The following is a 20,788-nucleotide window of genomic DNA, read 5'->3' on the forward strand; positions in this document are numbered from 1 at the left end:
ATCTTGGTTCTCCATCTATATTAATTGGAGAGTTTTGCAGAATACAGTAACCTGGGCTGGCATTTGTGTTCTCTTAGGGTCTGTATGACATCAGTCCAGGATCTTCTGGCCTTCATAGTTTCTGGCGAAAAGTCTGGTGTGATTCTGATAGGTCTGCCTTTATATGTTACTTGACCTTTTTCCCTTACTGCTTTTAATATTCTCTCTTTACTTTGTGCGTTTGATGTTTTGACTATTATGTGACGGGAGGTGTTTCTTTTCTGGTCCAATCTATTTGGAGTTATGTAGGCTTCCTGTATGCCTACGGGTATTTCTTTTTTTAGGTTAGGGAAGTTTTCTTCTATGAATTTGTTGAAGATATTTACTGGTCCTTTGAGCTGGGAGTCTTCACTCTCTTCTATACCTATTATCCTTAGGTTTGATCTTCTCATTGAGTCCTGGATTTCCTGTATGTTTTGGACTAGTAGCTTTTTCAGCTTTACATTATCTTTGACAGTTGTGTCAATGATTTCTATGGAATCTTCTGCTCCTGAGATTCTCTCTTCCATCTCTTGTATTCTGTTGGTATTTCAGTATCTACAGCTCCCTTGTCTCTTCTTTTGGTTTCTATATCAGGGTTATTTCCATGTGTTCTTTCTTGATTCTTCTATTTCCATTTTAATTCCTTCAACTGTTTGATTGTGTTTTCCTGGAATTCTTTCAGGGATTTTGCGTCTCCTCTCTATGGGCTTCTACTTGTTTATTTATGTTTTCCTGGAATTCTTTCAGGCATTTTTGTGATTCCTCTCTGTAGGCTTCTACTTGTTTATTTATGTTTTCCTGTGTTTCACTAAGGGAGTTCTTCACGTCTTTCTTGAAGTCCTCCAGCATCATGATCAAATATGATTTTGAAACTAGATCTTGCTTTTCTGGTGTGTTTGGATATTCCATGTTTGTTTTGATGGGAGAATTGCGCTCCGATGGTGCCATGTAGTCTTGGTTTCTGTTGCTTGTGTTCCTGCACTTGCCTCTCACCATCAGATTATCTCTAGTGTTACTTGTTTCTGCTATTTCTGACAGTGGCTAGACTGTCCTAATAAGCCTGTGTGTCAGGAGTGCTGTAGACCTTTTTTCCTGTTTTCTTTCAGCCAGTTATGGGGACAGAGTGTTCTGCTTTCGGGTGTGTAGTTTTTCCTCTCTACAGGTCTTCAGCTGTTCCTGTGGGCCTGTGTCTTGAGTTCACCCGGCAGGTCACTTGCAGCAGAAAAGTTTTTCTTACCTGTGGTCCCGAGGCTCAAGTTCCCCCGCGGGGTGCTGCCCATGAGCTCTCTACGGCGGCAGCAACCAGGAAGATCTGCCCTGGCATTTCTGGGAGCTTCAGTGCACCAGGGTTCCAGATGGCTTTTGGTGTTTTCCTCTGGCGTCCGAGATGTGTGTGCAGAGTGCAGTCTCTTCTGGTTTCCCAGGCGTGTCTGCCTCTCTGAAGGTTTAGCTCTCCCTCCCACGGGATTTGGGTGCAGAGAACTGTTTATCCGGTCTGTTTCCTTCAGGTTCTGCCGGTTTCTCAGGCGCAGGGGTCCTGCCGCCCCTGGGCCCTCCCCCACGGGAACCCAGAGGCCTTATACAGTTTCCTCTTGGACCAGGGATGTGGGCAGGGGTGGGCAGTGTTGGTGGTCTCTTCCGCTCTGCAGCCTCAGGAGTGCCCACCTGACTAGGCGGTGAGGTCTCTCTCCCATGGGGTCTGGGAGCAGAGAGCTGCTGCGGGCCGGGATCCGAGGGTGTCGGTAATGATGTCTTATAATGAAATTTTGCTTGCAATTATAGCAGTGGTGGTAGTGTATATAGAAAGAAAATACTGTATGGAGAACTCTAAGTGAACATTGGTGCTAAATTCTCGTCAGCCTTCTATGAGATGTATACTCTGATCCCTGTCTTTCTTCAAGTCTTCTGTCTCACTTATCAGGATAGAAATTGCCCATTACTCAACTTTTTTACCATCTAGTACAATGGTTCTCAACCTGTGGGACCATGACCCTTTTGGGTTACATAGCAGATATCATGTATAGTGGATATTTACATTATGATTTATAACTAGCAAAAAATCCTTATCTATTCCTAGATTAAGATTTCTACTAGCTTCAAAGACAGAAATTTTACATTGCTGTTTTATTCATTTTACCTGATTTTTATATGGGGTAGAGATAAGTCTCTAATATTTCTATACATATAGATATCCAATTTTCCAATTACCTCTTCTATTGTTAAAGTGGGTTTTTCCTAATTATATTTAGTGCCTTTCTCAAGATGCAGATGATTGTATTTGCTTCACCTTATTTCTGGATATTCTATCTTAGTTGTTTCAACTGTTTGTTTTGTGCTAGTACCGTGCTTGTTTTGTTTAATGGGCCTGAGTATTGTTTGAAGTCAGATATTATGATGCCTACAGCACTGCTCGTTTTGCTAGAGGGTCTTCTAATGTTTGAGGTTTTCTGTGTTTCCATGTGAGTTTTGGAGTTTTAAAAACATTTATGTGAGGAATGTTATTGAAATTTTGATAGAAACTGGATGGAATATGTGTAACACTTTCAATAATGTGAGGATTTTTATAGTATGTATTCTGCTGAACCAAAACCATGGAAGTTCTTTTTATCTTTTAGTATTGTCAACAACTTTTTTGGGGGGGTTTTAAGTTTTCATTGGAGAAGTGTTTAACAATCATGTCTAGACACTGAGTCTGGTATTCTGTTTTCTGAGGCTGCCAATCTTCCTTTCTCCTTCCTCTGCTGTGCATGTGCACTGTACTCCAAGACATATTCTTTGCACACTATGTTTTCTTTTCATTTTATGATTCCGTGCATTCACTACCACACCCTCAGTACCTTCCCACGATCTTCTGCCTCAAATGTTGTGGCTTCCTACCTGCTCCTGATTTACTTTCCAGAGATTCCAGCAGTGTGTGGAAACCATGTCCTCTGAATTCCTTGAATATAAGAAATCTGCTTCCAAAGAACAAAAAGCAAGCACAAAACTACAAAAATAAATGATGCCTGATTCCATTCCATGACCTTTCCATTTATTGTTTGTTTACAGGGACTCTCTCCCACAAAGAACTTCAAAAGGACTTGCTCCTTCTTTTACTTCAGATCTCATCTTAAGCATCATTTTCTCTGAGAAACTGTCCTGCCCACCTAAATGAAAGCATGGTGTTCCTGTAAAAATGACCTTTTTTAGGCTCACCTCAATATTGCCCATAGCATTTTGGAAGTATTTTTGTTATTTGCATGTTTCTCATAATCTAGAATAAGAGGAGGCACTTACATGCATGTCATGAAATACAAATACTCAATACCTAACACAAGTATTAAAAATGTCTATTGAATGGGTAGTTTTGATTTTCCATGTGAAGAAAGCAAGACACAGCCATTCATATTTGTCAGTCACTTTGATAATATTGGAATCACAATCCACAGTTCACAGTTTTGAAGCTGTGACTCTACTGCTTGAACTTAAAACTGTCCATGGCCACAGAGATGATAAGTAATTGCTCCAGGATAGGAAGTGAAGTGCCTTAGCTACAGACCCTTAGCTACAAAGTCGATATAATGATGTTCATAGCAATGAATAAAACAGCATCACAGTGTTAGAACTATATACAAGTGCCAACTTGCCAATACTTTTATCAGAAATCCATTAATTTTTTCCCTTGGTTCTAATGAATATGTTTGTAGGAATTACATTTCATGCCTGAGACTACATTTAATATAGTATTTTTGGTTTCCATGTTTTCTTCTTCTGTTTTGGGAAGAAAGTTGGAGAAGAAACACAAATTTATAGCAGTAGAAATTTCCTTGCAGAATACTATTTTAGTACACTATGCTTAGCAATAAGAACTCCTATATTGACCAAAGTATCTTTCCTAGACATTCCAAGAGACAGTGAAACAAATAAGCTGAGGTTGATTCCTGAATACACACACTGATGCAACATTTGACTTTAGTCTAAGTGTTCAAATATAAGCTGGAGTAGATGAGTAATTTCCTATCTATTATACTGCCATGAGATTGTTTATTCTTCTGCTCCACTTTAACTCACACTAAACCTTCTCCAGCTATGTTTTAAGAGGATTATGCTATCACTGTTTAGGCTACTGTTAGTGTTATAACCCACTCAGAGTTTGCAAAATGAAGCTATTTGCTGTTAGGAGAAGAAAGGTCTCTCAGAACTTAAAACTTTGGAAATTTTTCTCCAATACTTAGATTATATGATCTCTTTTTAAAAACTAGAAGCCACAGAAATACTGACCTATGTAACATTAATTGGTTAAGAAAAGTAAGAAGTGCCAAGAAAATAACTTAGGGAAGAATGACAAAATGCACCAAGGAGAAGGTCAGTCTAGAATTAGGATAAAGAATGTTGTCAAAAAGAAGTAGAAGATCAGGTATGCCAAATACACTGATAGGTCAAGTCATCAGAGGACTTTAAACTTACTGGGTTCATTGGCATTAGCATCATTTAGTGTGGAGCGCTTTGGGTGCCCCTTCTAGGAATTTGGCAGAAATTTGACATTGGGCTAGGACAAGGAAGTAGGATCAAGATCTTGGTTATCTTGATAAGCCCCTAGGCACAGCGACCATGAGACTTTGTTTATTGCCTTGTTTGTTCCTTGACTATTTTATTTATGCTTTGTTTGTTCCTTGACCTAACAGTGACCCTATTCTTTGTATGTATTTAGAATGATATTAAGGCAGACTGGAAAAAAATAAACCCACTTCAGCTTCATCGTCAGCTTCAGAACTGTCTGGAATCATGTCATAATGTTGTCTAACTGTCTTTTCTTTTTTCAATCCTTACTCCCTTCCTCGAGACCCTGTTGACTGATTGAGCTTACTTGGTCAGTTTAAGTCATTGTAAAGTTTGATAAAAGCAGCTTAGTTAGGTAAGTGATGAGGCTAAAAAAACATGGGTACCAACACATTTTTTATTATGGTATAATTTACTATGTAAAGAATCACATACAATTAGTTATACGGTCAGGAAAGAAAAGCAGTCAGATGATAGACTCAAGTAGGCAACCAAGAAGATGATCTTGGACAAATGATGTGAAGAGCCTTAGTAATCAATGCATAGTAATAGACTGTGGGGAGTTTAAGTAGATATAGATGCCAATAGACAGGTACATAAAGTTCTTTCCTGTTTTTCTTTCTTTTTCTTTTTTTTTTTTTTTTTTTTTTTTGTCAGGAAGTGGGAAACAGTTGTGATGATGTGCAGTAGGTGTGGGACAGGCAGGAAAACATAAAGTGGTTATTTAAGCAGAGGGAAAACTGAACCAAGAATACATAGTATGACCACTGAGAAACATCAAGGATCCATTTGAAGGTCATGATAATTCACTTAAATTAAAACCAGTAAATATTGTCATACCTCCCTTTAATCAAAATAAGTAGCCAGAATAGAGGTAGCACAGCACAGTTGAAGGAGTAGGCTCAAAGAGCGTTGTGATTTTCCCCAGCAAATAAGATAAAGGGAGAAAGGGAAAAAGCAATCCAGATGGTATATACAGAAATGATTATAACCATTGCTTATAACCATTACTATATTTAAATATTCTAGGTGAGAAAAAAGAGACAGTGCAAAATTGTGAGTTACCTCAGTGTCTCGGCATCATTGAATTATTGGAAATAGGATATAGAAAAATAGGGTATGGAAGCAAGAGAATAGAAATGAAATAACAACCTTCAATACTCTATTTCAGGTGTTCTAGCGCATTTTGCATGTTATTCTTTTTGTTCCTGAGTAGATTTTCATTTTCAGTGTACAGAATAGGTTAAAACCTTAATTCTTATAAAAATAACTATAAAGCAGCAATTCCCTAAAGATTGTGTATGACACAAGGCATGAAACTAAAAGTAGAAATACACACTAGTATTATCCAGCTTACCAATGGCTGCTTAAAATCAATTTTCATTTATATTTATAAAATGTAATCTATTAATTTTATGAAGTAAAAATCCTGCTAACTCAATAAAAACATAAACACATGCTTCTGTCTAATAGACAAACTGAATAGAGCTGAATTTCATTAATACTATACAATAGAGTGGTTATATCTGTGAGTTATACAGCTAATGTATAATAATTTCATAATGTTTTCTAATCTTCATCATATCTAATTTGCTTTAAATTGGGTGAAACAAAGTACAATTTCTATTTTTTTTCTATTTTATTTTATATATAATTTTATAAACAAGTTCATTATCAAATTTTGAACATCAAAAAATAATTGTCAGTCAGCTATGGAATCATTTACACATAATTATTATGAAAACAATTAAAGCAAAGTCTCGTACTTGTAACAGAAAATAGGTCAAAAATAAGTAATTGCATTTCATTTCATCCTACATGGACCAAATAAGATATTGCTACTGTCTCAAGATCCTGCTGGACAATCTTGAACTTTTCTGGGGTCAATTAATTCTATAAGATTTAGGCTTTCATTTTTCCAACAAGAAACTATCTGCTCGCCTGGAAATTGCTACCCAGGCAACCGACTTGTTGACACTTAACTTTTCAAGGATCAATAGTTAGGCTGGAATTGAATTATGAGAAATGTTCGATGTCCTTGAAAATCTCTTGGTAACCATAGTAGAGAGGAAGCCACGAGGGTAGAAGGTGATAAAAACTATTTCTTAGTGTCTGAGATAGACTAGGACAATCACTTTTTATAAGACATAGCTTTTATTGCTATATTGCATGAAGTGAATACTATAAGAGCAAAAAATCACACAAATTTACTGTATATTTATATTTAGTTCTTCTTTTAGATAATAGAATGATGCAAACATACTCAGAAATCAAGACAATATACTGAATTACCATGCACTAATTATAGATATTCAAAAATTAACAACATATTACATATTTTATTTTAATAGCCCTATTCTCTTCATTTTTTTCTGATGGTATGGCTTTCTAGTATAATACCTACTCAAATATAACTTAATAAATCACAATTGGAACATCAAAACAAATGTCATGCTTCTTGATTGAATAAACATGCCAAGGGATTATATGGAAGAAACTTGTAATACATTAAGGTTTTGAGACTCCAGTTGTTTTCCTTGATTATTAAAAGGAATATCTAAGGTATAGTCCCATCTAACAAAAATGTTCCCTCCTAATTTTGTGTGATTATTTCTCAATAGTGATCATAATTTTTTCTGCCTCCAACTGGTTATCTGTATTTGGCTAAGGCTACCCAAAAGTTTGAAGATTTCTACAGATATCCATTTATATTCCCTCATTCTTTTCAACATGCATAAATTCACTCTGAAATTATTGGATTACAACTTCATCTATAGATTAAATCACCTCATGCATCATTGGTGAGTGTGATATTTGGTGTCAAATAAGATAGATTTCATCATTTCACAGCATTGAGAATCTTAATTGAAAGGACAAGAGTGGAGAGATCAGGAAACAATTTTTGGATTAACACTGCCTGTCTGCCAAAATATACTTCAGTCCTCTACTATTCCTCTGGTATTAGCTTATCTATTTTCTGAGATTGAACAATGACAATTTTTAAATGATTAACTAGTTAAGTTACTGAAAGGTCTCAAATAGTAAATAAGTTCCTGTAATTAGAAAATAGTACTACATGCTTCATATCTTGAATCTTAAATCCAATAAAGCCTACAGAATGATTTTTTTAATGAAGTCAATAAGCATGGATAAATCATTAAGAATTATCTTAAGTTGACACTAAATTTGGAATTTTGGATGAATGTTGACATTGTCAGTTTAAAAATAATTTTTGATAGCCATAAATTTTACTGCATTCATCTACATTACCAGATATTATCACTTGGCACATATTTGGAGTGGCTACTATTAAGATTAGAAAAGCAGATTTATTTTTTACCAACAACTGCTACCTATGCCACTGTCATATACTAGAATATTAATTTTTATTGCCTTTTACATTAGCATAAAAAGTGATGGGTTCTACTCTTAGGGGTGTGTGTGTGTGTGATTATATTTTGTTCTAGAATAATTTCTATTTCTCTGAGTTAATAAGACTGGTAGATTCCTGTAGAATGATGGTTCCCAAACTTTGGTGAGCCTTACCAAGAAACTTATGGGGGTTATTATTCTAAAGTGTTACTCATCCCAACTTTTTCTTTGTTCCCTAGGGCCTGCTGCACAAATGGAAGGATTTACCAATTACGTTTAAGTCTAAGCCTCTGATACTGAACTACCTGCAGCCAAGGAGCCACTGGCTCAGATGGTATCAATAAAAGTTATATTCAAAGCCAATTGGTTGTGAATTAGAAAGAGGGGACCATTGTGGGAAAGATATAGGGACACTGAAGATCTCTAGAACCTCTAGAATATTTCTGCAGTATCAAGAGAATTGTAACAAAATACCACAATGCTTAGGCCAAGGATGTAGCTCAGCAGTAAATTAATTGTCTAGAATATAGAAAACTATGGATTTAATCTCAAACATGACACAGAGAGAGAGAGAGAGAGAGAGAGGGGGTGGGGAGGGAGGAGGGGAGGGAGGGAGGAGGGGAGGGAGGAGGAGAGGGGGAGGAGAGGAGGGAGGGGGAGGGAGGGGAGGGAGAGGGAGGGAGAGAAAACCACAGTGCATAGCTTTCTTAAAGTGAATACACTGGGAGGTAAAAACATAGAAGCAAAAACAATCTAGCATTCATTATACCTAGCTTACAAATGATGGGTCCTCTAGTCTGGTCTAGTCTCTACTACAAAGAGTTTGGGTTCTAAAGAAAATGGACTCGTGAGTGTCAGTCTATGACGACATGTATACAAAGTAAGTCTGGAGCATCTTTCAGTAATGCAAGGAACTAATTATAGAAAGAAAAACCAACCAGCAAAGATGCGCTTATACCAAAAGGAAACAGGAGCCATCTGAAGCCACTTCCAATTTCTAAATTTAAGAGATTTCAACAAAGAAAAGAAGTGGAGTTGTACTGCAGAATATAAATATACATGATAGAAAGCAACTGACTGAATACATAAAACAGAGAGGAGAAACTAAACTCCTATAGGAAAGAATTATAATTTATACCAATATTCTCTTGTGAAGAGGGTGGAATATATTTCGGCACTTCTAAGGATGGGTTGTAAATAATGACTTTCTTCCAAAGGCTATAGTGAGAAGCTTGGTGTAATAGTACAAGCCTATAATCCTAACACTGGGGAGGCTTAGGCAGAAATGCAACAGGTTCAGGTCACTTTCATATGCACAGACAGTTCCAGGAGATTTAAGAAAAGGAATTGCTTTTTTTTTCTTTCCAGTACAGACGAATCAGGTGATCAAAGTCAACACCAATAGTCATATCAAATTGATTATTTGTAACCTTGATATGTATTATGATGATGGAATTTTGCTAAGAGTAAGGCTTGAAAAGGGAAGAAAGGGAAAGAAAGAAGACAGCAAGATTGAGGGCCTTTGTATAGTAGAGGCAGTAATCAATAACTAGTTTATTATTCCAGTCAAGAACCTTTGTATAGTGGGATAATGTTTTGTAAAGGAGGTATACATTTATGAAAACAACAGAACCAAAAGCACATAGATTAGAAGAAAAAAGAAAGGCTTTTGATTGGCAGGCTTCAGGGGTGGTAAGGATTAATAAGGGGCAAGCAGGCAAAAAGTAGTGACGTCTTGGAAATACAATGTCAGTCTTTAAAGAGGTGAATAATATCTATTTCTCAGTTGTGCCATGAGCTGCACAAGTAGAGTATACTGCCTATTACTAAAGAATCAGTATAAATGATTGCTGCTTTTTGCCATGACCATGGGGATTCAGCTTACCTTCAAAAGAAACTAACCTCTCTGTCTGTTCCTCTCAGTACTCCCTTGCACATGTGCACAAAAGTGATTCTAAGGCTTCAGGAGCTTTCTCTATTTATACACTACCTTGTTCTCTTGGCCTTTAGAACAATGAGGACTCACCAGGGAGTTCCAAGTGCTTTTGATGAAGAAGTGGCATAGCTTTACACCTGGGACAAAAATAGAAAGGGTCTGTATTTCCAAGAAGTTAAAATCAAATAGTAGAGTGCAGGTCCCTGGTGAAGATGGCAGAATTGAAAGGTGAGTTAAAGGTCACTTCAGCTATGTACTTTAATACCTAATGCAGTCTCTATCTGAAATGCTAGCTCCTAGATCATAATGCTGGGCTGTGGAGGGCCATCATACCATGGAGCCCCTAAGGTAAAACAGATTGCTTCTTATTGTAAATTTATGGCAAGAATTAGATCTGTTAAATCTTCAGATAATGGGACTCAGAACTTCGGGATGACCCAGTGTTTGCTTATTGAGTTTTATGTTGAATGTATAGACAGAGTAGAGTTAAGCTCATTTTGCAAATTATGTGGATAGTAACAGTAGTTCATTTGCTGCAAAGTTTCTGGAGAGCATTTGAAGCCACTTTCCATCGACGAGAGAGTCAAGATCTTGGCCTAAATTATATGTGAGCTCAGTTCCATGGCCAGGCACCAAGATCATTGAGTCAATTGCCTCTGTGGTGAAATAATTATTACTATAAGACCCCGGAGAAGGGGTGGAGTTAGGAAAGAAATGAGTCATGCAATATTCTAAACTAATGAAACATACACAGTAAATAGGAGTCCTGCCTTGTGACAATCTGATAAGAATGTGGTATTCATTTCTAATCAGTCACTGAAATTGTGTCTACTGAAGTTCTTCAGCTGCTTGCTACATAATGTGTGTCACGCCAGCCACCATTCCAACAGAACATTCCAAAACAAAAGACTGCAAGGCACTTGGCTGAACAACATTTTATATGATACTTACCTTAGAACACAAGTGTAGAATCCACTGTCTTGTGCCTCCGCTGAGTGAAACCATATGGCATCTTCCTCTTTGCTCATCCTGACCTCTGAAAAGATGATGGGCTCTTCCAAATCCCCTTTGTTTCTGTACCACATGAGCCGGAGCCCAGTACTCTGGGCCATGCTGTAGTTGGTGCGGATATAACTGTAGAAAAGCGCACATTTCACTCGGACAGGTTCACCTGCCAAAGCCATGTAGGTCTTGAGATCCACCGACCAATCGATGCAGCCATCCACTGAAAGAAAACAAGACAAGGCGTGATGTAAGCATCCTTTATAACAACAGCAATGCCTGCCATCGTGTATATGGGAAGTTCTGTGAGTCAGAGCTTTAGAGATGGCTTTATTCAATCGTCCCAATGGAGGAGACACCCCAGCATCTTCCTCTGACTTTAGTACGCATAGATGATTCTCTAGCTCTGTGTCCTTAAAACATTTTCCTATCCTCTACAGCAACAGCAACTTTTAGGTAAAACAATCTGCTAGCTAATTTCACACACACACACACATACAGACACAGATACAAGGCTCCCTAGCACGCCACACATGCCTACATGATTATCCTGGGACTGCACAGTAGTAGGGTGGCCCGCCAAGTGAATCACTCCAGTTAACCAGAAAATCTGTTCTCTGTGAGATTATATGAACCTAGCCTGCTAGTGTGACACTGGCATCCCACTTTCAGGTCATTCTGACTGTTAGATAGGAGTCTTCTTATACGACAAGTAGTACTAAGAAGACCCTGCCCAGACCAGGCCCATACCAGGCCCAGTCCTGGATATTAACACTTATATTTGTACTTTACTAATGAGAACGCCGAGGTTCAGTTAAAAAGACCCTACCCAAGACCACAGAGCTAATAAATGGTTAGAATCCAATATCTGACCAGAGACTACATATATTCTCAACCCCTACTTTATACAACCTATGTCCATAATTGTGAGAATAGCCACTGTGTGATTTACTTGCTGTTGAGAAAGCAATACTGAGATGGTAAGTGATGGACACCTAAACTAATTACTCCCTAATAAATACACACACACACACACACACACACACACACACACACACACACACACACATACACACACACATATCCTATTATGCAGATATTTAAACATAGGTTGCTCTCTGTTTTGCTACTCGGGTGCTATATGCTCATAGGGATATATTATATTAATGTCAGATTTAATTAGATAATACTGGGTAAATAAATCTGGTATTAAAGAAATAGAGACATAGAAAATCTCTTTTTCCAGAGGGTTAGAAATAGATGCAGAATCCAATTTGGTATGGTACTCAGTACAACTAGCATAGGTGTCATACCTTTGAATGCCTACTGGTTTTTCAGGAATTCCATCAATTGATGCTGTCCTTTTATATTACCTGATTCCCCTTTATAATTATATCATAAAAATGTGCAAATTTTTCGATTTTAAAATGATTCTTTTTTGCTTATGATTCTGTAGGCTGGTCTGTTTCCTTTTTCAGATGTTGGGAACTTTGTAGCCCAGTGTGTTTAATCTTTTAACCTCAGTTGACAGGAAGCTTTCAGCCAAATGCAATGCTCAAACGTAATAACTATCATACTTCAAAGTTTCACTTTCTCGATCTGAAGGGTTATTGAACTAGGGTTCAAGGGCACTCCAGGGAAAGGTGCTCTAATAAGCTTTAGACTGTTGGCAACATAATGTGCCCTATTCATATAGGCATACTTTTCTTGGGAGATTTTAGACTGCACTTCATTAGATTGTCAACGACAGGCATAGCCTAAAACTCCATGGTTTCTTCTGTATAGTTGTTGTATGATTTTGCAGAGCAAACCCATGGCCTTTTGCAGGTTATGGGAGTATTCTAAAATTGATTTACAACCTAAGCATGCTTTCCTATTTTGACTACCCTGGTTCTAGGCTTTTAGGACAAACTCTCAAGTAGTGTGTGAAGTGTCGGAACAGTAATTGTTTTTGCATTAACAAATTTGAGTTGGAAAATAATCTCAAATTGTGTAATCACAATCTTGATAGAAAAAAAAAGATGGTTTTCATTTGCTTTCCAGCTCTAAGCTCTCCATTATATAATATAGACTGCTGCAAGCTCAAGGTAAGTTAGTTTCCCAATCTTAGCAGGCTGGTTTTGCCTGTAAAGTATAAGGCATTGTTGCCATTGAAGATAATAAAAATATTTGCTTCTGAATCACAGAAGTCATGCCCAAGAACAATTTGTGGCATTTAAATGCCATTACAATTAGCTTTATCACAGAGACCTTGAAAACACACCGAGAATTCATTTCATTTTGAATACCTCCTGAATCCATTGCATTTAGTTTAGTAGATGTTTGGTCCTTTACTGCTTCTTCTTCCCCTCTTTTAGGCATCAGGGGAAGGAGTATTTATAAAGAAGGTAGACAACAGCCAAAAACAAACAAACAAGCCAGAAATTTAGCAACTAGGAGGAAATACAATCTTTAATCTTCATTCTGTTAACTTCTTCATTTTTAATATTCACAATATACGATTGGACCATGACTTACTCCAACAGACCTAAAGAACCTTTTCCTATAAGATGGACAAAGGATATGATGCTAAGAATTCTGAAGACTTTCCTGATACCAATTTTTTTCTCTAGAAAACACACTAGGAGAAATGTATTTCCATGAGTTAAGGTATTGTAGCTTTATATCTTTAGATCATTAGGCCACTACTAGATTCTAACAAGGTGGTTTGATTTGTTTTTATTGAATTTCTATTCTTAGCTGTTCACCTGAGGGAAAGGAATGGGTGGCGTAAGATATAGTACATTTATTTTTAGATTTGGGAAGAGTGAAAGCAACTAAAAAGTATAGCATGAAGTTCAAGGCCTGAAAAAATCAGGTGTGATGCCAGTATTAAAGAACTGAAATCTTAAGATTTAGCCAGAAGCACAGAGATGTCAGAGGATCACAAAAAGAAGCAACAATAGGTCACACATGACTGAATTTTCAAGTGCCACCAGGAATCACAAGTGTACGTTACATTGATGCTACAAAGAGATGGTAATAACACATCAAATGTCCAGAGTCATTTGCATGCCGAACATCCATACATATTTGGAAAATAGCTGAAGAGATGCATCTGTGGTGAAGCTAGCAAGTGTGCATGCTATAGCCAAGGAGTTTACATGGTGGAACTGTGTAGTCTACACAGAAGCCCTCAGAGGAGGCTAGCCTGTGAGCTTCACCTCATCAACCTAGCATCTAACTCACAGAACCATCCAGCCCTCTTCTGTTCACAATTCCAGTGGCAGCTCTGGAAGCAAACCTCCCACAGGGCTTCAGTGAAGTGTTTACCATATAGACTGGATTCACTCACAGGTGATTCTATAACTGGGTCTCTCTGATTCATTACAAGTGTGAAGAGAGGCACCACAGGCCACTGTTTTCCTCAACTGGTGAGATTCTGCAGTTGGCAAAGTTTATTACAGAAAAACAGATTGAAAATATAAAAAGGTGTCTCCTTAAAGTCTCATGCTTACCACCTTGATTTAGATCTCTGGAAGGCTCAAAAATTGTTATCTTTGATTTGGTCTTCTTGGCAGAAAATGTTTTAATATTGAAGTTTTCCAAACCAATTATAACGGAGCAAAGAAAGCCACTAAAGTTCAGGGCTCTATATTAATAATCTTTATTCCAATCTCAAATAAAAACCCAGGTAAACAGGTATGTGTTTGGGGATCTTGATGTGATGTTTCAAAACAAGGGATGTACAGGCGGTATATATGGACTTTGTGTTATTCATGTAGTTTATTTTGTCACAAGAAGAACCCTAGGGGTGTAAACTAATAAAGTCTCATGTAAAATACCCTAGGTGACTGCAGCAAGGCAGTTCATTCATTCTATAATCACGTTTCTCACTGTCATACTTACCTATCTTTAAAAAAATGAAGCCCCGGGAAGGTATATGAATCCTTGTAAGAAGATATGGTTCCAACATTAACAACTATAAATACATTTTTAAAGGGGGGGGGGAGAAGGACATCAAGTGTAGTTAAATTATACTCCAATGGCCATGCACACTACAATTCTTTTGCAGGTATAGTGGGAAACTTGATATATAGCTGCACATATAATTGCTAATTCTGTATTTTTACTAAAAATTTAGGATTTGCCTCAAAATCCCCATTAAGTAAAATGGGTTCATTGGCCCAAGAGAAACTACGCAAATTCCAGACACTTTGATGAGTAGTTTGGTTGCAATTTATAGCCGCTAGCCTCATATTAACTGTGTTTAATGCATTCTTTTTGTAATCTCTCTCTCTCTTTTTTTTTAACTTCATCAACTCCATCCCATTCATTTTTTACCACCAGCTCTTTCTCTTGAATCAATAGGGTAGTTAGTAATCGGGGGCAATTCAAGAAATTTCCACTAGAGGGAGAGCTGTCCAAGTCTTTATGTAGCACTTCAGTTTTCCATGCCTACTTTCTAAAACTAAGAATTTGTTAGAGGTCAAGCACTAAGCACTGGTTGTTGGGGAAGAATCATAGCACAGCTACGAGGATGCACAGCTGTGGTGATAGAGGTAGCCAAAAATTGGGATGCAACAGAGATCATTCTCAAAAGAGTGGGTAGAAAGCATACACAGACTACATGAGTAGCAGCTGGAAACACATAGCAGCAGCAAGAGACTTTCACTGAATCCTTAACCTTAGACTAGGTAAGCAGTACACTAGATGTTGAGGTGTTTTACAATCCCAGTGCTCTCATTTTATTCTCATGTCTACTCAGGAAGAAAGGAACTCAATATTCTCATTTTACTAAAAAGAAAAAGTCAGAGAATTTAAGGGACTAGCTCAAGGTCACTTGAGGTGCTATGACAGCAAACACAACCCCCATCATCCCACACTGGGATAAAGAACTACAGCTCTTGATGTTTCTGTGTTTCATTTCTTCTTCTTATACTCTTCCTCTTCCTAACTCATAACCCACTAGAAGATTCCATTGTGCTTAGTGGCATCCAAATTGTCATAGGTATGGCCCAGAGTCTTTATCTGTCCAATAGAGTATAGCCCTTTCAATCTGAGTCATAGTCTCTGCCTGCATAAACACTGTATGAATATATGCCAATTATTTATCTATGAACCTCATATAGTGCTTACAAATTAATGAGTTTTTAATAATCTATGTACATCACGTTTCGATGATCACCAAATCTTTGCCATTATAATCTAGTCATAGAGATGTGTGCTTATCTTAATATTTATACCAATAATATTCCTATTTAGATACAATATTATGAACTCTGGTCTTAGAAATTTAATATTAGAATTCCATGTGTTTTATTTCTGTCTCAGGCCACTCTGCCCCCTAAAGCCAAATATCTTTTTATTTAAAGCCATCACAGAGGACTGTGTCTCATGTGGTCATTTCTCCAGAACAAGCAAGAAAGTGATTGACTTGTGCATTTATTGCTAGATCTGTGCCAATTTCCTTCTACCCTAGACTTGTGGATACGCCTCTTCACCATTTTTTAAAATACATTTCTGGCTGGGAAAAAGAAATATTGCCATTTAAACTTTATCTATGCTTCAATATCCACCAATAGACAGATTTCTTGTTTCAGCTCTATAAATGCAATGAATGATCACTGCTTTGTGACTTTGAAAGCATCTTTATATTTTTTATGAATTGGATTATATGTTCCATTTTCATGCTTTTACCCCCTACTATTCATCAATGGGAAACTTCTGCTGAAATAGAGTCCTTCATCTCATTTCAACCTAGTCATTATTCTTAATAATGGGCCGGCAACCATTTTAATTTTCCTGTCATTACAAGATCTGGGTAATGCTTTGTCAGAATCATCATTTTGATTTTTATCTGATGAAGGAGCCTGGGTGGTATAATGGAAGTGAAGTCACTCTGGGACATTATCTCCAACTCCTCAACTCCTGTTTCCCTGAGGCCTGATGAGCTCCTGGGTAATGGTCAGAAGCCAGAAGCTCTTCTCAGATGCAGTGATGTTAATGTTGAGAATGGCCAGTATATGAGCACATGGGAGGCAGGATATCACCACTGCCCACAAAACCTCTGCCAGACTTGCTACTGCCTACTTAAACCCAGAATACTTGGCAGTAAGCCACTTTCCTGTGCCAGTTCAGCCCCACCACGAATAATTGTTCACAGTTATCTGAGGCAAAAACGTTGAGTGTCATCCATGAATCTTATCTTTTCCTTCCCACTGACCTTCCCTTTAACCATTATTCCTTTAATATATTAAGGCTTGCCATTTCCAAGGTAACTCACCTATTTCTCCATTTCTTTATTCTCATAGGTACTGAAGTATATAGGAGACAATATTTCCTTGGGTTGTTATAATATTCTTCATTATTGGCCTTATTCACTTTGAGAGTAATTTTATGTATTTAGAGTATAGAAATTGATATTTTGATATCTATGTCTACTGTGAAATGATTAAGCTAAATTACTATATTCTTCGACTGGTGTATTTCTCATTTTGGCATGAGAATATTTAAGATATACTCTAAAATGTTCTGCTATACATTATTATCTATAGTAATTAAGCAAGTATGTAATAAAGTAAATAGATGTCTTAGACTTAATCTTCTGTATTTTATGCCTTCAACCAACATTTTTGTCTTCTCTCTGCCCTTTGTACTTATCATTCTAGACTGTTTCATAAGTTCATTCTTTATATTTTCATTCAACATATAAGTGATATCAAACAGTAACTGTCCTTCTGTGCTTATTGCACTTAATGTTTTATATATTTCTCCTGCTGTTTCAGATGACAAAATTATTTATAAAGATGGACAACATTCCATCACACATACAGATAACACATATATAAATATGTCCTTATTCATTCATCTCTTGACAGTTTGCTCTCTGTACCTTAGCGATTGTGAATTATGTTTCAAAGAATATGGATGTGCACATATACTGATATATAATATCATACATATTTTATATGTTTTCTACACAAACATGCTGTAGACACAAGAGTGAGATAGTCTTGCTTACATATCAAAAAGTAGTTTTACTTTTAATCTGTGCAGAATTTCCAAACTGCTTTTTCTAATTGCTGTATTAATATATAATACCATCAAGTGTGTACAATGGTCCTCTTTTCTTCACATACTTGCCACCTACATTACAAAGGCTTTCTTATAACAATCACCTTAACATGTGTTTTATGATGTCTCATTGTGATTTTAATTCTCATTTCTCTGATGAATAGTAACATTAAGCATTACTTTATGCGGCTATTAGTCATTCATATGTCTTTTTCTGTAAATTCTAGTTCTGTCAATTTTTTTTCTGTAAGGTTTCCGGGCAAACATCCCCCTAATCCCTCCCTCTCCCCTTCTTTATGGGTATTCCCCTCCCCACCCTCTCCCCATTGTACGCCTCCCCCAACAATCCGTTCACTGGGGTTCAGTCTTAGCAGGACCAAGGGCTTCCCCTTCCACTGGTGATCTTACTAGGATATTCATTGCTACCTATGAGGTCAGAGTCCAGGGTCAGTCCATGTATAGTCTTTAGGTAGTGACTTAGTCCCTGGAAGCTCTAGTTGCTTGGCATTATTGTTCATAAGGGGTCTCGAGCCCCTTCAAGCTCTTCCAGTTCTTTCTCTGATTCCTTCAACGGGGGTCCTATTATCAGTTCAGTGGTTCGCTGCTGGCATTCGCCTCTGTATTTGCTGTATTCTGGCTGGGTCTCTCAGGTGAGATCTACATCCGGCTCCTGTCGGCCTGCACTTCTTTTTGTTTCATCCATCTTATCTAATTGGGTGGTTGTATATGTATGGGCCACATGTGGGGCAGGCTCTGAATGGGTGTTCCTTCAGTCTCTGTTTTAATCTTTGCCTCTCTCTTCCCTGCCAAGGGTATTCTTGTTCCCCTTTTAAAGAAGGAGTGAAGCATTCACATTTTGATCATCCGTCTTGAGTTTCATGTGTTCTATGCATCTATGGTAAATCAAGCATTTGGGCTAATAGCCACTTATCAATGAGTGCATACCATGTGTATCTTTCTGTGATTGGGTTACCTCACTCAGGATGATATTTTCCAGTTCCAACCATATGTCTATGAATTTCATAAAGGCATTGTTTTTGATAGCTGAGTAATATTCCATTGTGTAGATGTACCACATTTTCTGTATCCATTCCTCTGTTGAAGGGCATCTGGGTTCTTTTCCAGGTTCTGGCTATTATAAATACAGGCTCTGCGATGAACATAGTGGAGAACATGTCTTTTTATGTTGGGGGCATCTTGTGGGTATATGCCCAAGAGAGGTATAAATGGCTCCTCAGGTAGTTCAATGTCCAATTTTCTGAGGAACCTCCAGACTGATTTCCAGAATGGTTTTACCAGTCTGCAATCCCACCAACAATGGAGGAGTGTTCCTCTTTCTCCGCATTCTCGCCAGCATCTGCTGTCACCTGAGTTTTCAATCTTAGCCATTCTCACTGGTGTGAGGTGAAATCTCAGGGTTGTTTTGATTTGCATTTCCCTTATGACTAAAGATGTTGAACATTTCTTTAGGTGTTTCTCAGCCATTCGGCATTCCTCAGCTGTGAATTCTTTGCTTAGCTCTGAACCCCATTTTTTAAGAGGGTTATTTGTCTCCCTGTGGTCTAACTTCTTGAGTTCTTTGTATATTTTGGACATAAGCCCTCTATCTGTTGTAGGATTGGTAAAGATCTTTTCCCAATCTGTTGGTTGCCGTTTTGTCCTAACCACAGTGTCCTTTGCCTTACAGAAGCTTTGCAGTTTTATGAGATCCCATTTGTCGATTCTTGATCTTAGAGCATAAGCCATGGGTGTTTTGTTCAGGAAATTTTTTCCAGTGCCCATGTGTTCGAGATGCTGCCCTAGTTTTTCTTCTATTAGTTTGAGTGTATCTGGTTTGATGTGGAGGTCCTTGATCCACTTGGACTACAGCTTTGTACAGGGTGATAAGCATGGATCGATCTGCATTCTTCTACATGTTGACCTCCAGTTGAACCAGCACCATTTGCTGAAAATGCTATCTTATTTCCATTTGATGGTTTTGGCCCTTTGTCAAAATCAAGTGCCCATAGGGTGTGGGTTCATTTCTGGCTTCAATTCTGTTCCATTGGTCTATCTGTCTGTCTCTGTACCAATACCATGCAGTTTTTATCACTATTGCTCTGTAATATCATGGAGTTCAGGGATAGTGATTTTCGAAGTCCTTTTTATTGTTGAGGATAGTTTTAGCTATCCTGGGTTTTTTGTTATTCCAGATGAATTTGCAAATTGCTCTGTCTAACTCTTTGAAGAATTGGATTGGTATTTTGATGGGGATTGCATTGAATCTGTAGATCGCTTTTGGTAAAATGGCCATTTTTACTATATTAATCCTGCCAATCCATGAGCATGGGAGATCTTTCCACCTTCTGAGGTCTTCTTCAATTTCTTTCTTCAAAGTCTTGAAGTTCTTATTGTACAGATAATTTACTTGCTTGGTTAAAGTCACACCGAGGTACTTTATATTGTTTGGGTCTATTATGAAGGGTGTCATTTCCCTAATTTCTTTCTCGGCCTGTTTCTCTTTTGTGTAGAGGAAGGCTACTGATTTATTTGAGTTAATTTTATACCCAGCCACTTTGCTGAAGTTGTTTATCAGCTTTAGTAGTTCTCTGGTGGAACTTTTGGGATCACTTTAATATACTATCATATCATCTGCAAATAGTGATATTTTGACTTCTTCTTTACCGATCTGTATCCCCTTGATTTCCTTTTGTTGTCTGATTGCTCTGGCTAGAACTTCAAGAACTATATTGAATAAGTAGGGAGAGAGTGGGCAGCCTTGTCTAGTCCCTGATTTTAGTGGGATTGCTTCAAGTTTCTCTCCATTTAGTTTAATGTTAGCAACTGGTTTGCTGTATATGGCTTTTACTATGTTTAGGTATG

At 37.5% G+C, this 20,788-nt stretch overlaps 1 protein-coding gene across 1 annotated transcript in view; it reads right to left on the reverse strand.

Annotated features, from left to right (window-relative positions):
• Positions 1-11,058, reverse strand: part of LOC116889366 (X-linked interleukin-1 receptor accessory protein-like 2) — a 16,950-nt gene extending 5,892 nt beyond the window's left edge. The window contains exon 1 of the mRNA XM_032890472.1: positions 10,820-11,058. Within this exon, the coding sequence (XP_032746363.1) occupies positions 10,820-11,052 (233 nt within the window). The 5' untranslated portion in view covers positions 11,053-11,058. The remainder of the gene's footprint in view (positions 1-10,819) is intronic.
• Between the last annotated feature and the right edge of the window lie 9,730 nt (positions 11,059-20,788).

Source organism: Rattus rattus, chromosome X (assembly GCF_011064425.1).
Source record: "Rattus rattus isolate New Zealand chromosome X, Rrattus_CSIRO_v1, whole genome shotgun sequence".
In the NCBI taxonomy this organism is placed as follows: Eukaryota; Metazoa; Chordata; class Mammalia; order Rodentia; family Muridae; genus Rattus; species Rattus rattus.